The sequence below is a fragment of the Chiroxiphia lanceolata genome, chromosome 30, assembly GCF_009829145.1.
Source record: "Chiroxiphia lanceolata isolate bChiLan1 chromosome 30, bChiLan1.pri, whole genome shotgun sequence".
In the NCBI taxonomy this organism is placed as follows: domain Eukaryota; kingdom Metazoa; phylum Chordata; class Aves; order Passeriformes; family Pipridae; genus Chiroxiphia; species Chiroxiphia lanceolata.
The window spans coordinates 1,800,928-1,814,646 of NC_045666.1; the positions used below are offsets into that span (position 1 = coordinate 1,800,928).

General features: G+C 56.1%; 1 protein-coding gene across 1 annotated transcript in view; it reads left to right on the forward strand.

Moving 5' to 3' along the window:
- R3HDM2 (R3H domain containing 2) overlaps nt 1-13,719 on the forward strand; it is a 32,796-nt gene that overhangs the window by 8,741 nt on the left and 10,336 nt on the right. The window contains 10 exon segments of the mRNA XM_032713493.1: nt 5,763-5,961; nt 6,223-6,264; nt 6,714-6,800; nt 7,179-7,305; nt 7,542-7,620; nt 8,330-8,389; nt 8,537-8,677; nt 9,018-9,126; nt 10,126-10,221; nt 11,223-11,254. Coding sequence (XP_032569384.1) covers nt 5,794-5,961; nt 6,223-6,264; nt 6,714-6,800; nt 7,179-7,305; nt 7,542-7,620; nt 8,330-8,389; nt 8,537-8,677; nt 9,018-9,126; nt 10,126-10,221; nt 11,223-11,254 — 941 coding nt within the window. The 5' untranslated portion in view covers nt 5,763-5,793.

Below are 13,719 nucleotides of genomic sequence, written 5' to 3' on the forward strand. Positions count from 1 at the left end.
TTTTTAGAACCAGGCTTTAATTATTTGGGGCTCGAGAAAGATCAATCGAGAGACTTTTCTTTTCCCCTTCCCGGTGCAAAATGCGGCGGAAACGCGGGCGAACATTTCGGGAGTGGGGACCTGACACTGTTCCCTCTCTGGGTGGTGAGTGCCAGGATCTCTGCTGCTGGATGGGGTTAATTTAAAATGGAGCTGGACCAAGTGAATTTGTGGCTCTGGGGTCCGGGTCAGCACTTGGGAGCGTGAGAGGAGCTCTCCTCTTCCTCCTCTCGTGCTCTGGGGATGCACCTCCCGGGGAGAGGGAATCCCCGGCCGGCATCCTGTGCTCTGCCGTGTCATTAAGGAGTTCCCCTGACAGCCTCATGGATTCTCCTTGTGCTCTGGGTGTCTGCAGCTTGTTCCTGGGCAGTCCCTCTTGTTTTGCAGAGACAGACTCTTCCCAGCTCTTCTGCTGGCTTATATTTTAATGGATTTGCTGGTTTGGGGCTGGCTAATTGATGAGGAACGTTGGCTCCTGAGCTGGCTCTGTGCCATCTGACGTTTAGGGCTGGCTTATGCAATTTGATGTTCTGTAGGACGGTGCTTGTGTTCACAAATACATCAAACCCATTCTTAAATTATTCTAAACCTCTCACTGAGTTGGGTTTAGCGGAATCAGGAGGCTGGATTGACTTTTCCTCCTCCTCACACACGTCCATCATCCAGTTTTGCCTAAAAACCAGGAAATGATGCTCCCTTCATTCCAGATTTAGTGCTGGGAGCTGATTTTTCCTGGGATGGAGGCAGGGTTACCCTGCTGCAGGATCTCAGGGTCTCCTGTCACACTCAGTCCCAACTTTCACCGCTGGCACTCAACAGATAAAGCTGATTTTTTTTTTTATTTATTTATTTTGAATCGTCATTTCCTCCTTTTTTCAATGTTCCAATCCATGGCTGGATCCCACCTGGAGAAGTGCCAGTCTCTACTGTGTCCCCCTCGGGGACAGGGGGGTCTCTGTGCCCTCTGCCAGCGTGGGGAGAAGCGGGAGCAGCAGCTGGAGAGCAGAAAGGGGGATGCAGACCCCAGCCCTGCCTTGTGCCTTCCTCCCATGGAGGTCTGCTGGGAGCTGGGATGCTTTTGGGGTGATGAGTGAAGGCTGGGGATGTGCTTTGCCAGGCAGGTGGGCTCGGGAAGGTGAGGGAAGACCTCGTTCCCTCATCCAGCTTTTTCGTGCCGGGGCTCCTGCCTGGCACAGGCTCGGCATGGGAGCAGGTGCCAGCAAGAGAAGAGCTGTTTTCCATATTTTCCTGAGCCTGGTTGTCACCTGGTGCCTCCAGCCTGATGAGGTGCTTCCTTATGGATGGATTCCCAGGGAAGGAATTGTGCTTGGGGCTCTCTGGAAGAAGCGGGAGCGTGTCGGTGGGAGCCGAGCCAGGGAAGGGTTAACAGAAATCCCTGTTCCATGCTGTCCTATTGCATCCTGACACTGTGCAAAGTAGGTGGATAATTCCTTGCTCGCTTTTCAGGAAACCCCTGTGGTGGACAGCCCTCATTAATTGTTGCTGGGAAACTGCTTTGACGTCACCGGAGCAGTTCCCTGGTCCTTGGATGGATACAGGAATAGCTCGTGCTGGGGAAGGCAGGAGTGGTGTGAGATGGAGCAGGGAGCTCTGCCGGGGATCCTCATCCTGGATTTCTTCCCTTTCTCCCGTGGTCCTGCCCAGGGACCCTCAGGAACTGTCCCCAGGCCCTCAGTTGGGGGTGAGCAGGAGCCCTTCCTTCTCCAGGGCTTGTTTCAGGGGGTTCCTGTGATCCTTCACTTTTTAACTCTGTTGGTTTGGGGTTTTTTTTTTGCTGTTGGTTATAGTTTATTTTCTCTCTCAGAGTTTGTAAAGAAGTGGTGAGAGGGTCCTTGCCTGGATCCCTGCAGCTCCCAAAAGTCAAAGGGAAGGAACAGCAGCATCACTGTTTCCTTCCTTTTTAACATCAAACTAAAAATGTCCCTTTTCCCACCCGAGGGGAGGGCAGGGCTGAGGTGGCCCCTGGTGCTGGGAGCTCCAGGCTCAAGGCAACCTGGATCTGAGACTGTTTAACCCTGCCTGCCTTAGAGAAGTGGTTCTTAGCACCATTTAACTCCTGGGATGTGCTTATACACCTTTTCTACACCTTTGTATTTGATTCCTGGGTATCCCATTTTGGCAGCCCTGACACTGGTTGTGTCACACTCCTGGAACGCAGTGAGAGCAGGTTGACACCTCTCCTGAGTTCAGTCCTCACCTTGGTGGAGGGAGGTAACAAAATATCCAAGTATTTTATTCCCCCTGAAATTGTCTCGTGCTTTGATTTGTTCCCCCAGCAAAACCTCCTGATGCTCCACAGAATTCACTCAGACTCTTGTCTCACCTGCATTCCCTGTCTCCTTGTTTATATAAGGGGTTTTTTTCCCCCCTTTTCACCTGGAGGCAAACCCTTCCATCTGCATCACAGTTTCAGAATTTGATGTCATGTGGGGGTGGAGATTAAGACTTAAAGCCATGACTAAGCACTGGGGCTCCGTGAGGGCAAAGATGTCTGGCCTCCTGTTGGGAATTTTGCTGGGTTTTGTCGGAAGTGTGAAGTTGGTAAGGAATTAAATCCTTCTCCAGCAACGGAGAGAATTTGGGAGAGGTGGCTTCGAAGTTGGAGCTTATGGGTCTTGCTGGTTTTGGGGTTTCTCACCCTCTGACTGGGAGCTGCTTTCTCCAACAGGAGGGAAGGGAAGTGAGCTCCAGAGGCTCTTTACCTGGTGGAATTCCAGCCGAGCCTGCAGGTTTTCCCTGGGATGCCGGGGCTGCTGCAGAGTTGTTGTGCCCGAGTGGAGCCCAGGAGGGAGCTGTTCCAGGAGCTGTTCCGGGAGCTTTGGTTGCCTCAGCAAATCCTCCCGTCCCCGCCTCTTGTCGCACGTGGCCGGAGCTCCCGGGCACAGCCGGGACTGTCCCGGCCGCTGCTCCCTGGCCGAGGAGGAGCCTCTGGGGTGATCCCCGGGCACGGAGGGAGCGGCAGAGCCCGAGGGTTCGTGCCTGGAGCGGCAGCCCCCTCCCCACCCCACCGCCCCCACTTTTCCCCCTGCAAACCCTTTCCCGCAGCCTCTGCCGCGCTGGGGGGGGGGACCTGAGTCACCCCCGCCCTGTTGCTCCTGGCAACAGGGCCCGTTGCCATGGAGCTCGGCTTCCCATTGGCTGCCGGGCAGCCAATCAGCGAATTGCTTGCCAGAGCATCACTGGTACCCAGCTGGGTGAGGGGTGGGGGCTGCTGCCCCCAAAACCCGACCCCGGGCCGGGGCAGCACTGGGGGGCTGGGAAAGTCATGGAGAAGTTTGGGCTGGGAAAGTCATGGAGAAGTTTGGGCTGGGAAAGTCATGGAGAAGTTTGGGTGGTGAGGCCCCAGAGCAGAGCAGGACAACCCCCACCTTCAACCACCTGTTTCTTTATCCCTGAAAGGTGAGAGGCAGAGGCTGAGCCACCTCAGACCCTCCATCCCCACCTCAGACCCCTCCATCCTCCTCAGGCCCCTCCATCCCCACCTCAGACCCTCCATCCCCCCCTCAGACCCTCCATCCCCCCCTCAGACCCTCCATCCCCCCCTCAGACCCTCCATCACCACCTCAGGCCCCTCCATCCTCCTCAGACCCCTCCATCCCCCCCTCAGACCCTCCATCCTGCACCTCAGACCCTCCATCCCCCCCTCAGGCCCCTCCATCCCCCCCTCAGACCCTCCATCCCCTCCTCAGACCCTCCATCCCCCCCTCAGACCCTCCATCCCCCCTCAGCCCCTCCACCCTGCCCCTCCTGAGCCGTGTGTAGGCAGCCTCTCCCGGCAGCCACGTGTCTCCTTTGCACCCTCATTTAGCTCAGGAGCGGGTCTGTTCCCTGAGAAACAAGGCCAGCAATGGAGTTTATTTAGCAGGAGCTTCCTGCCTTTCCCAGATTTGCTGTGGGATCCATCCAGGCTGGGAATGTGGGACTTCTCTTGCTTTTATTCCCTGCTGCATTCCCAGGGCTCGGCGGCTGCAAACTGCGGGTGGCGAAAAGGCAGCAGAGGTGGAATTCCATGTTCCCCTTTTGGAGTGCAGAGGAGGATATGAATGTGTCCAGGCTCCCTGGCCCGTGGCCAGCGTTCCCAGTGTGCCACTGCTGGCCCAGTTGCTTTGCCAGCCCTCAGCTCGACAGCACCTCACCCACCTTCTCCCTTCCACCTTCTCCCACCGTTGCTTCCTTCTCTTCCCTGACACAGATTTTTGTGGCTTCCCTGACGTCGCATCCATGTCGTTTTTTCCTCTCCCGAGGCCCAGCTCAATCCCACCCCCCCCCTTCCCCGAGTCCTCTGAACTTCCCCACCCTCTGCAAGCCTCTGTCTGTCACCAGCTCGTGTTTGCCACCCCCTCACCACGGCCCACGGCTGCCCGAGGGAGCGGGGCTGATTCATTCATCCCGCAAGGAATCCTCCTCTGGGAAGCAGCAGAGCACAGATCTCCCCTGAGTTCTGTGTGCAGGGAGATCTCCTGGAGGCTGCCTGGCGGGCACGGAAGCTGCAGCAGGAGGGGGCAGCTGATAAATGTCAGTTCCGTGGCTCTGAGTTGTCGTTTCTGGGAAAAATCTGATGATATTTCCCTGTGTGGAGCTGGAGTTACATTGCAGCAGGATGGGAGAAGATCCCGTTATCCTTCTTAAATTTGGCTGAGGTGTTTGGCTTGGGGGGAAAAGCTTGTTAGAGGGTGGGTGGTGCAAAGGGAATGAGCTGTACAAAACCTGCTCTTCTATTTGAGTACAGATCCGGTGCCACCTCCTCCTTCCCTTCCCCAAATCTGCTCCAGATCCTCCCGGATTGTTTAGGCCCCCAGCCTGGGCACAAGGCTGGAGTTTCCTATACTCTGGAGTATTTTGGGGAGGGGAGAGGCAGAGTTCACCACCTTCACCCCCTGCATAATCCAGACTCCCCCAAAGGAGGCACATCAGGCAAGTGCTCCCTTTTCCCTTCCTGACCCAATTCCTGCTGGAGCGCCGAGCACAGCGGGATTCCCCGGGGTGGGAATCCTCACCCTGCCCAGGCAGCATCCCTGGGAACACCTCAGCCTGCTGGGATGAGGCCAGGCCCCTGCAGCTGGAGGATGGATGCTTTCCCTGCCCCCTTTTCCCATGAATTTCATGGGATATTTCCCACTCCCTGAGGTGCTGCTTAGCCTTGACTTAAGTAACTTTTCCCTTTCCTGGTTGTCCCATCCCTGGCTCTGGACTGGCAGCAGTGAGGGAACAGCTCATGGGAAGCCTGGGGCAGGTGGTGCTGGGGTGAGGGAAGCTGAGGTGGCTGAGTTGCCTCCTTGTGTTGTGGGGGCTGGGATTTGGGGAAATAATGCAGGTTTTTGGTTGTTTGCCCTGGGGCAGAGCACGGCTCAGGTTCCTGGAATTTATTTCGTCTGCGGGATGTTTGTTGGTTTAGGGCTGCCCTCGGTCTCTCTCTACACCAGCCACCTGCCTGGGGACCTCTCTCTGCCTCAGGGCCTTTGTCCAGCCCTGCTGGTGTCTCCAAAATCCTGGTGAGATCCACAGAGCTCCTGCCAGGTCCCCTCAAACCGGGGCTGCACCCAAGGGCTGAGCGGGGGGAGCTTCAAACAAGTGCTTGGTTTGGGGTCTGCCCACAAGGTGGGTTCCGAGGAAGTTACAACCTGGATGTGCACGAGTTTGTGTCCAGGGAGAACCTCCCTCCACCCCCTGACTCCCTCCCTGTCCTGTGCCCTCCCCTGCAGGTGCCCATTGCTGTGTCAGAGGGCTCCGAAGATGTCCAACAGCAACACGGCGCAGGAGTCCCTGGAAATTATGAAGGAATCGGAAAAAAAGGTGGTTGAGGAATCTGTGAACAAAACCAAATATGTATCCAGGTCACCAAGCAAGGAGGAGGTGGAGAAGGACGGGGGGGAGGAGGTCAACGTGCGCCAGGAGTCTCAGGTGAGTGTGGATGAGGAGAGTTGGGCCCTTCCCAAAGGGACACGAGGCTTTTCCACAGGGCCACCCCACTGTGCAGCCTTCCCAGCCTGCTCCCTGCCCCTTTAGCTGGATCTGCAGACTGGAATAATTGAAATATTCCCTGGGGACACTCGTGCTCCACCCCCATGTCGTGATCCACGGGATCAGAACCCCCTTTGTGTCCCGGGAATGGCAGAAAACTTCCAGGTTAAGCTTCCTGCCTCCCCTTTCCTTTCTCCACAGAGGCGAACGTCGAGTCACGGGCACGCCAGGAAAAGAGCCAAGGTAGGACCTGTCCTGACAATCCTGATCTTCTTTGGGCTGTTCTGAGCTGAGCCCTGAGCTGAGCCCTGATCCCAGCCTTGGGATGCTGCTCCCAAGCCTTTCCTGTCTCCAGAAGCCACATGAAGCAGCTGATGGTTCAGGACAGGGATTTCCATGTGCTGGACAACATGGAAACGGGGGAAAGGCTGGAATTGCTCTGGCTGAAGATCAGAGAGTGCAGGAATTAAGGCAGGGAACCTCTCAAAGTGTGGTTCAAAGGCTGAGGGAAGAAAACAACTGATTGCTCAGGGATTCCAAGCCATTGTGTGTCCCTGGATACCCCTGGATATTCTGTTATTGACCAGTTTAATTGGGAATGGCTGCACGAGTGGCCTGGGAATGCCACTGCAGGAGCTCAGGTGTGTGTTGGCTGAGATGTCTTAACCACCCTCTTTCTTTTCCTTCTCCAGTCTAATTCAAAGCTTAAACTGGTCAGGAGTTTGGCTGTGTGTGAAGAGTCCTCAGGCCCCTTTGTGGATGGGCTGCTGGAGTCCCAGGTAGGCCCAGAATGAGACAAATTTGGGAGTGTGGAAGCCCAGAAAATCCACATCTTGCTCGAATTGACGTTGTGTCCAGGGCCAGTGCCTCGGAGAGCCAAGAAATCCCCCCAGGAGCTGGTTGGGAAGGAAGGGGCTGTGCCTGGGACCCCTGCTCGTGTGTGTGGAGGCACCTCAGAGCCTGCCCAAGGCTCCCTGGGAGGAGGGTGGGGAGGGACAGCTCTGTTTGCTCTCACAGAGAGTTTTCTTATGGATTCTTATGGATTGTCTGTGATCTGAGACCTTCCCGTGGTGCTTCTCTCAGCCACCAACATCTCCAGCCCCAGCCAAGGCTCAGGGAATGTCTGAGGGGCTCCAGCCTGCTTTGTTCTGTTCCAGGACATCATCCAGCTGCACGTGAGCTGCCCCTCGGACAAGGAGGAGGAAAAATCCACGAAAGATGGGGTGGAGAAAGAAGAAAAAGACAAGAACAAAGAAAAAACACCAAGGAAGATGCTCTCTCGAGGTCAGGTGCTGGTTTGAACTGGGGAGGTGTTGGTTTGGATGGGGCAGGTGCTGCTGGGACAGATTGGGAAATGTGGGAACATCATCCCTGTAAAGACACACAGGCACAGCCCTTCCCCTTCCCTTCTTCCTTCTTCCCCCTTTCTCCTTTCCCATTCCTTCTCCCTTCCCTTCTCCTTCCCTTCCCTCTCTGCTGTTGTAGTGCTTTGTTAATTTGTTCTGCTGCTGTTGTTTCAGATTCCAGCCAGGAATACACAGACTCCACCGGAATAGATCTGCATGAATTTTTAGTAAATACACTGAAAAAAAACCCACGGTAGGTGCTGGGCAGTAAAACAGCTCCCTGAGGGGGGGATGGAGGGGATGACTCCCACTCCTGGGGGTGGGTGTGTCCCTGTCCAGGGGTGTTCCCATATCCTGGGGGATTGCAGCACCTGCAGACAGTACCTGCAAGTGTGTTTGTGTTTTCCTTCTTGGAATTCCAAGAGCGTTACCAGTCCTGGGGCAGTGGAGAAATGAAAAGCATAATGGTAATTTATCTCCTGTTTCATTCCAAACATGGAATTTTGTGTGATGGAGAGAGAGAGAAAGAAAAATTACTTGTTTGGATGCAGTGAAGGAGTCTTGATTGTGTTAAACCCCGTTCTGTAAGTGATTGTCAAATACCAACCTGCAAAGGAGCTGCTGTGGCAATAATCCATGGAATCCAGGGAAAGGCTGGCATGGGAATAGCAGAGCTGGAGTCACCACCAGTGGAGCTTCCAGCAGAGCAGGGATTCAGGCTTTCCAAAGCCAAGCACTGTTAGCAAAACAACCTTAAACTGAAAAAAAACTGGTGATTAATTTAGCACGTCTGAAAAACGGGAGTGTCTCAGCCCGTTCCCCTGGGAGTGGGTGAAGCCAGGTCAGTGCTGTCACCTGGGCTGGGTGTTTGGGACTTTCTCTGCTGCAGGAGAGGGGCTGGGAGCAGGGAGAGCTGTTCCACTGTCCCTGAAGTGGCCTTTTCCTCTCTCTTTTCTCGCCAGGGATCGAATGATGCTGCTCAAATTGGAACAGGAGATCCTGGAGTTTATTAGTGACAACAAGTGAGTTTGTGCCGAGCAAAAAAGGGGTTTGTGACGTGGAGCTGAGGAATTTGGGCTCCCAGGGGTGGAAGGGAACATCCCCTGTTCTCTTGTACATCCTGATATGACACTGCTTGGAATTGTAACCCTCTCCCTGCCTCTTCCCAGCAACCAGTTCAAGAAGTTCCCTCAGATGACCTCGTACCACAGGATGCTGCTGCACAGGGTCGCTGCCTATTTTGGGATGGACCACAACGTGGATCAGACTGGGAAGGCTGTCATCATCAACAAGACCAGTAACACACGAATGTAAGGGGTTGGGAGCCTGCCCTTTCCCTTTGCCCTTCCCTTTCCCTCTTCCCTTTCCCTTCTCCCTTCCCTTCCCCACAGCCCAGGAATGCTCCTGGGTTCCACACCACACTTTTTTTGCCTCCTAAGAAGGGCAGGGCCCCTCTCAAGAAGAATCAGGTCATGGAATGAATAAATAGGGAAGATCCTTCCCTTCCAGCCCTCCCTGGCTCTCCAGAGTTCCCAGAGAAGGGCAGGAGCTCTCGTTGCCATCAGCCAGAGCTGGAATTTCACACAACAAACTTCTCTGCCTGTTCTGTGCCCGTTTCTTCCCTCCTAACAAGGGCTGGTTTCCCTGCAGCCCCGAGCAGAGGTTCTCTGAGCACATCAAGGATGAGAAGAATGCAGAGTTCCCCCAGAGGTTTATCCTGAAACGGGATGACACCAGCATGGATCGGGATGATAACCAGGTGAGGGGGGGGTCTGCATCCCTTGGGAAAGTCAGATGTGACCTGTCCAAGATGAGGACAACTCCCAGAATTCTCTTGGGTTTCCTCCAGTAAGATTTAATAGGAGCTCCCACCCCACCCAAGCAGCAGCATCTCAATATGAAAACTTCCAAATACCATGGAAAGGGATGAAGAACTGGTGGGGATTCTGTGGGGGTGCTTCTCCATACCCTGAAATCATCTGGGGGCTGGGCCAGGCTTTAAGGTGAAGCCTTTTGCCAAGGTTTCCTTGGAAATGCCCTAAGCTGAGCGTTGCCAAGTGTCTCTCCCCACCTTTCCTTTAAAAGACCTTAAAGATTATCCAATCCCACCCCCTGCCATGGGCAGGGACACCTTCCACTAGCCCAGGTTGCTCCAAGCCCCATCCAACCTGGCCTTGGGCACTTCCAGGGATGGGGCAACCTGTGCCAGAGCCTGCCCACCCTCCCAGGGAGGAATTTCTTCCCCAGATCCCATCCAAACCCAGTCCCATCACCCCAGCTCTGTCCCGTGCTTTGGGACGTGTTCCTGAGTGTCAGTCAGGGTCAGGAGCTGTTTGCTGCAGTCAGTCCCAGTCTGTGGTCTCCCTGTGGTGCCACTCAGAGTTGCAGCTGCCCACGGAGCTCAGAACCCACGAGGGAGCAGGAATGTTGGCACAGAGCTCAGAATCCATGAGGGAGCAGGAATGTTGGCACGTGCTCCAAAGAATGGCCTTCAGCTTTCCTCCCTGGGGTGATATTCCAGACCTCTGGATCAGGCAGAGTTCAGGCAGGGTGGTTGTGCTTGAGGCAGGAGGTGGATGGATGTCCAGGAATGTTCATCCCTGGATGCCTGTGGGATGTTCATCCCTAGACACAGGTGGGTGCAGAGGCAGAGGCTGGGTCACTGCTCCCAGGCACCACAGTCCACCTCCACATTCCCAGCAGCTCCCCCTGCTCCTGCTGGCAACTGCTGACCCCTGAGCTGTGTTTGTCCCTTCAGATCAGACTCCCCTTGCAGGATGGGAGAAGGAGCAAATCCATAGAAGAGCGAGAGGAGGAATATCAGCGGGTCAGGGAGCGGATCTTTGCACGAGAGGTGAGTTTGGATCCCTCACCTGCCAGGAACCTCCCGGAGCTTTGGGGCAGAAGGTGGCCTTGAGTGTGCTGAGAGGTCAGATCTCATTGTTGCCTTTCCCACCAATTTCCCAGTGGATTTGGGATCTGCCATTGAATTCCAGCTCCCAGCAAAGGTGTCTGAGATGTCGGGGTAGAGGAGCCACACCCACAGCTCCCAGTCTGCAGCTTCCCTAAAATTTCGGGGAGCAGCAGAGGTGACAGAGGAGGCAGTTCTGCTCCTTGCTGCCCCAAAGATTACAGGTTTATGCAGTGGCAGTTTTGGGATGACCAGAAAACCAGTTGCTGAACCCAAAAGGAGCAGCAGCTTCATCTCCCCAGTGCTGCAGCTTCCACCTCCTGACCCAGCAGTGCAGGGCTCTGCCTTCCCAGGAGGAATGTGGCCCTTCCCAGGAGGAATGTGGGCCCTTTCCAGGAGAAATCTGCACCTTCCCTGGGCTCAGTGCCTCTCACTCTCCAGCCAGAGGTGGTCAGGGATTTGTCTTACCTGCACAGGCCCAAAGTCCTGGCTTAGGGCAGGGGCTGTAGGACAGCACAGAGTGGGATGTCCTGGCTCCTGCTCAGTGTCCTGGGCTGAGCCAGCTTTGCCTCTGCCTTCCAGAGGCAGGGATGACCAGCATGGATCAGGCTGGGCTGGCCTTGAGCCCACTGCCTGGTTTTCCTGGCAATAAATGTCACATGGAGGAAGGTGCCACCAGAGCTGCCTCAGAGCAGGAGGGAGGGAGGACTCAGATTTGAGAGATCCTGGGTCGCAGGTGTCAGGGAAGGTTCCCAAGGGCCTGGATGGAGATCCCCAGGGATCAGGAGGCTCAGCACCACACCTGAGCGACCTGTACCTGCTCACAACACACCCCCTGTCCCAGCCCCACCCTTTGAAATCACCTGGGGTCGTTCTTTCAGAGCCACTAAGTCTCCCTTTTCTTTCCTTCCCTTCCCTTCCCACCTCCATGGTCGTGCTCCCAGTCTGGCCAGAACGGATTCCTCACGGACAGCAGGTGAGTGCTGCCCAGCACCTGGGGGTGTCCCCAGAGCCCTGAGTGCTGCCCAGCACCTGGGAGTGTCCCCAGAGCCCTGAGTGCTGCCCAGCACCCTGGGGGTGTCCCCAGAGCCCTGAGTGCTGCCCAGCACCCTGGGGGTGTCCCCAGAGCCCTGAGTGCTGCCCAGCACCTGGGAGTGTCCCCAGAGCCCTGAGTGCTGCCCAGCACCCTGGGGGTGTCCCCAGAGCCCTGCACCACTCTGAGATGATGCTTTTCTCTGATGTTGACTGGCAGGCTCTCCACAGAAGGCTTTGCTTGTAGCTCTCCCACACAGAGGCAGATTTTTAGGGGTCTCTCTGTGGTTTATTTTGCCCCCTGTCCTGCTGGAGCAGCCCCCCCATCAGTGGATGCTTGTGGAGTTACTGAAGGTGTTTTCTTTGCAACATCAGTTTTGAGTCCTTTTTTGGCTGGTTCATCAATTACAAAGAAGGGTGGGAATGGCAGGGAGGAATTCCAGCAGTTTTCAAACCATTCCACCTCCTGTCTCCCAAAAGGATAGGAAATCCCTGCCCTGACAGTGCCAGGATCAGCATCAGGATCAGGCAGGGCTGTCCCTAATCCTGGATTATCAAGGCTGGATGACTTAAGGGTGGCAGTGAAGTGGCTCAGGCTCCATCTCAGCCAGAGGAGCTGCTGAGGGCACTGGGAACAGTTTGAGCAGTGTGTTCTTAGGAAGCAGTTTTCCCATGGATGAAAGGGCTGGAGTCAGGCTGGTGAGTCACCTGGCACAGACCCCGCTGCCAGAGGCTGCTGAGGGCTGAGGATAAAGGATGGGATGAAAAGGGAGAGTCTCATCCCTGCTGTGCTCTGCCTTCCCAGCCAAAGCTCTGGACACGAGGCAGCTCTGGGTGGGACAGGACAGGAGGATCTGAGGGGTCAGCAGCAGCTTTGTCCCTCTCCTTGTCACCTGCCTGAGGCTGTCCTGGAAAATCCAGTGTCCTCAGCACAGTCACAGGGGTTGTGTCCTGTGGCAGGGGTGTGCAGGGCAGGGGGGGCAGTTCTCAGTCTGTGGGGTTGGAGTAAAACTCACCCAGAATGTGGCAAAAGCCCCATTGCTGATGTGGCTGCAGCTCTGGGAGCTGAGCTCAGCCAGGGCTGTGCCAGAGGCTTCCCTGCCTGTGGTGCCCAGGCCCTGAAGAGCTTGGTGAACCTGCCTTTGGGGTCTCCCCTGGATGGGAGAGGGAGGATTCGTGGGCCTCAGGACCATTTCGAGCTCTTTAGGGATATAACCACTGCACTGCTCTTCCAAGAGATGGATTTTGGGCTCTCACGTGCTCCCAACAGCCCAGGACATCACCTCAGGAGTTCCAAGCCTCTCTTTTCCCCTCCACAACTGTGTGGAGCTGCTGCTGGGCTCAGCAGCTCTTCCAGTGTGGCATTCCCCAGCATTCCTCCCCAGGGAAAGCCCAGGAACCCCTTCCTGGGACAAACCAGGCTCACTGCTTGGGATATTGTTGTGCTGATGTTCCCTAAAGTCCTGCTGTGGCCAGACCTGGCCTGGGCTGAGGGAGGGTGATCAGTGGGGGTACAGCTCTGGGTGCAGCAATATTCCAGTGTCACAAAATCCTGGAATGGTTTGGGTAGAAGAGACCTTAAAACTCATCCTGTTCCACCCCCTGCCATGGGCAGGGACACCTTCCACTAGCCCAGGTTGCTCCAAGCCCCGTCCAACCTGGCCTTGGACACTTCCAGGGATGGCACAGCCACAGCTCTGTGCAAACTGTGCCAACTGGGCAGAAATCCTCCCAAGGGCTGGGGTGGGAAGTGGTCTCTGAGATCTCCATTTGCCTTGTCTCCAGGCCTTTAAAAGCTCCTGTTCTGAGACAGGGAGGGCTTTAGCACAGGATCCTGCTCTGATCCTGCTGGGCCCCTTCCATGGCTGTATCTGGCTGGAGAAGGGGCCAGGAGCCAGCTCTCACCAGGGGACACCCTCAGCCCCAGGGGACACCCCCAGCCCCAGGGGACACCCCCAGCCCCAGGGGACACCCCCAGCCCCAGGGGACACTCACAGCCCCAGGGGACACTCACAGCCCTGGCTCTTCACGGTGATGCCCAAAGAGCTGTGACCTGGGGGGTGTTTGCTGTCAGACCTCCCCACCCCGAGGGTCCCAGACCCAGTGCTCAGTGTCCCCACCCCAGTGCTCAGTGTCCCCCCCAGTGCTCAGTGTCCCCACTAGTGCTCAGTGTCCCTACCCAGACCCAGTGCTGTGTCCCCCCCAGTGCTCAGTGTCCCCACCCCAGTGCTCAATGTCCCCACCCCAGTGCTCAATGTCCCCACCCCAGTGCTCAGTGTCCCCCCCAGTGCTCAGTGTCCCCACCAGTGTTCAGTGTTCCCACCCCAAGGGTCCCAGACCCAGTGCTCAGTGTCCCCACCCCAGTGCTCAGTGTCCCCACCCAGACCCAGTGCTGTGTCCCCCCCAGTG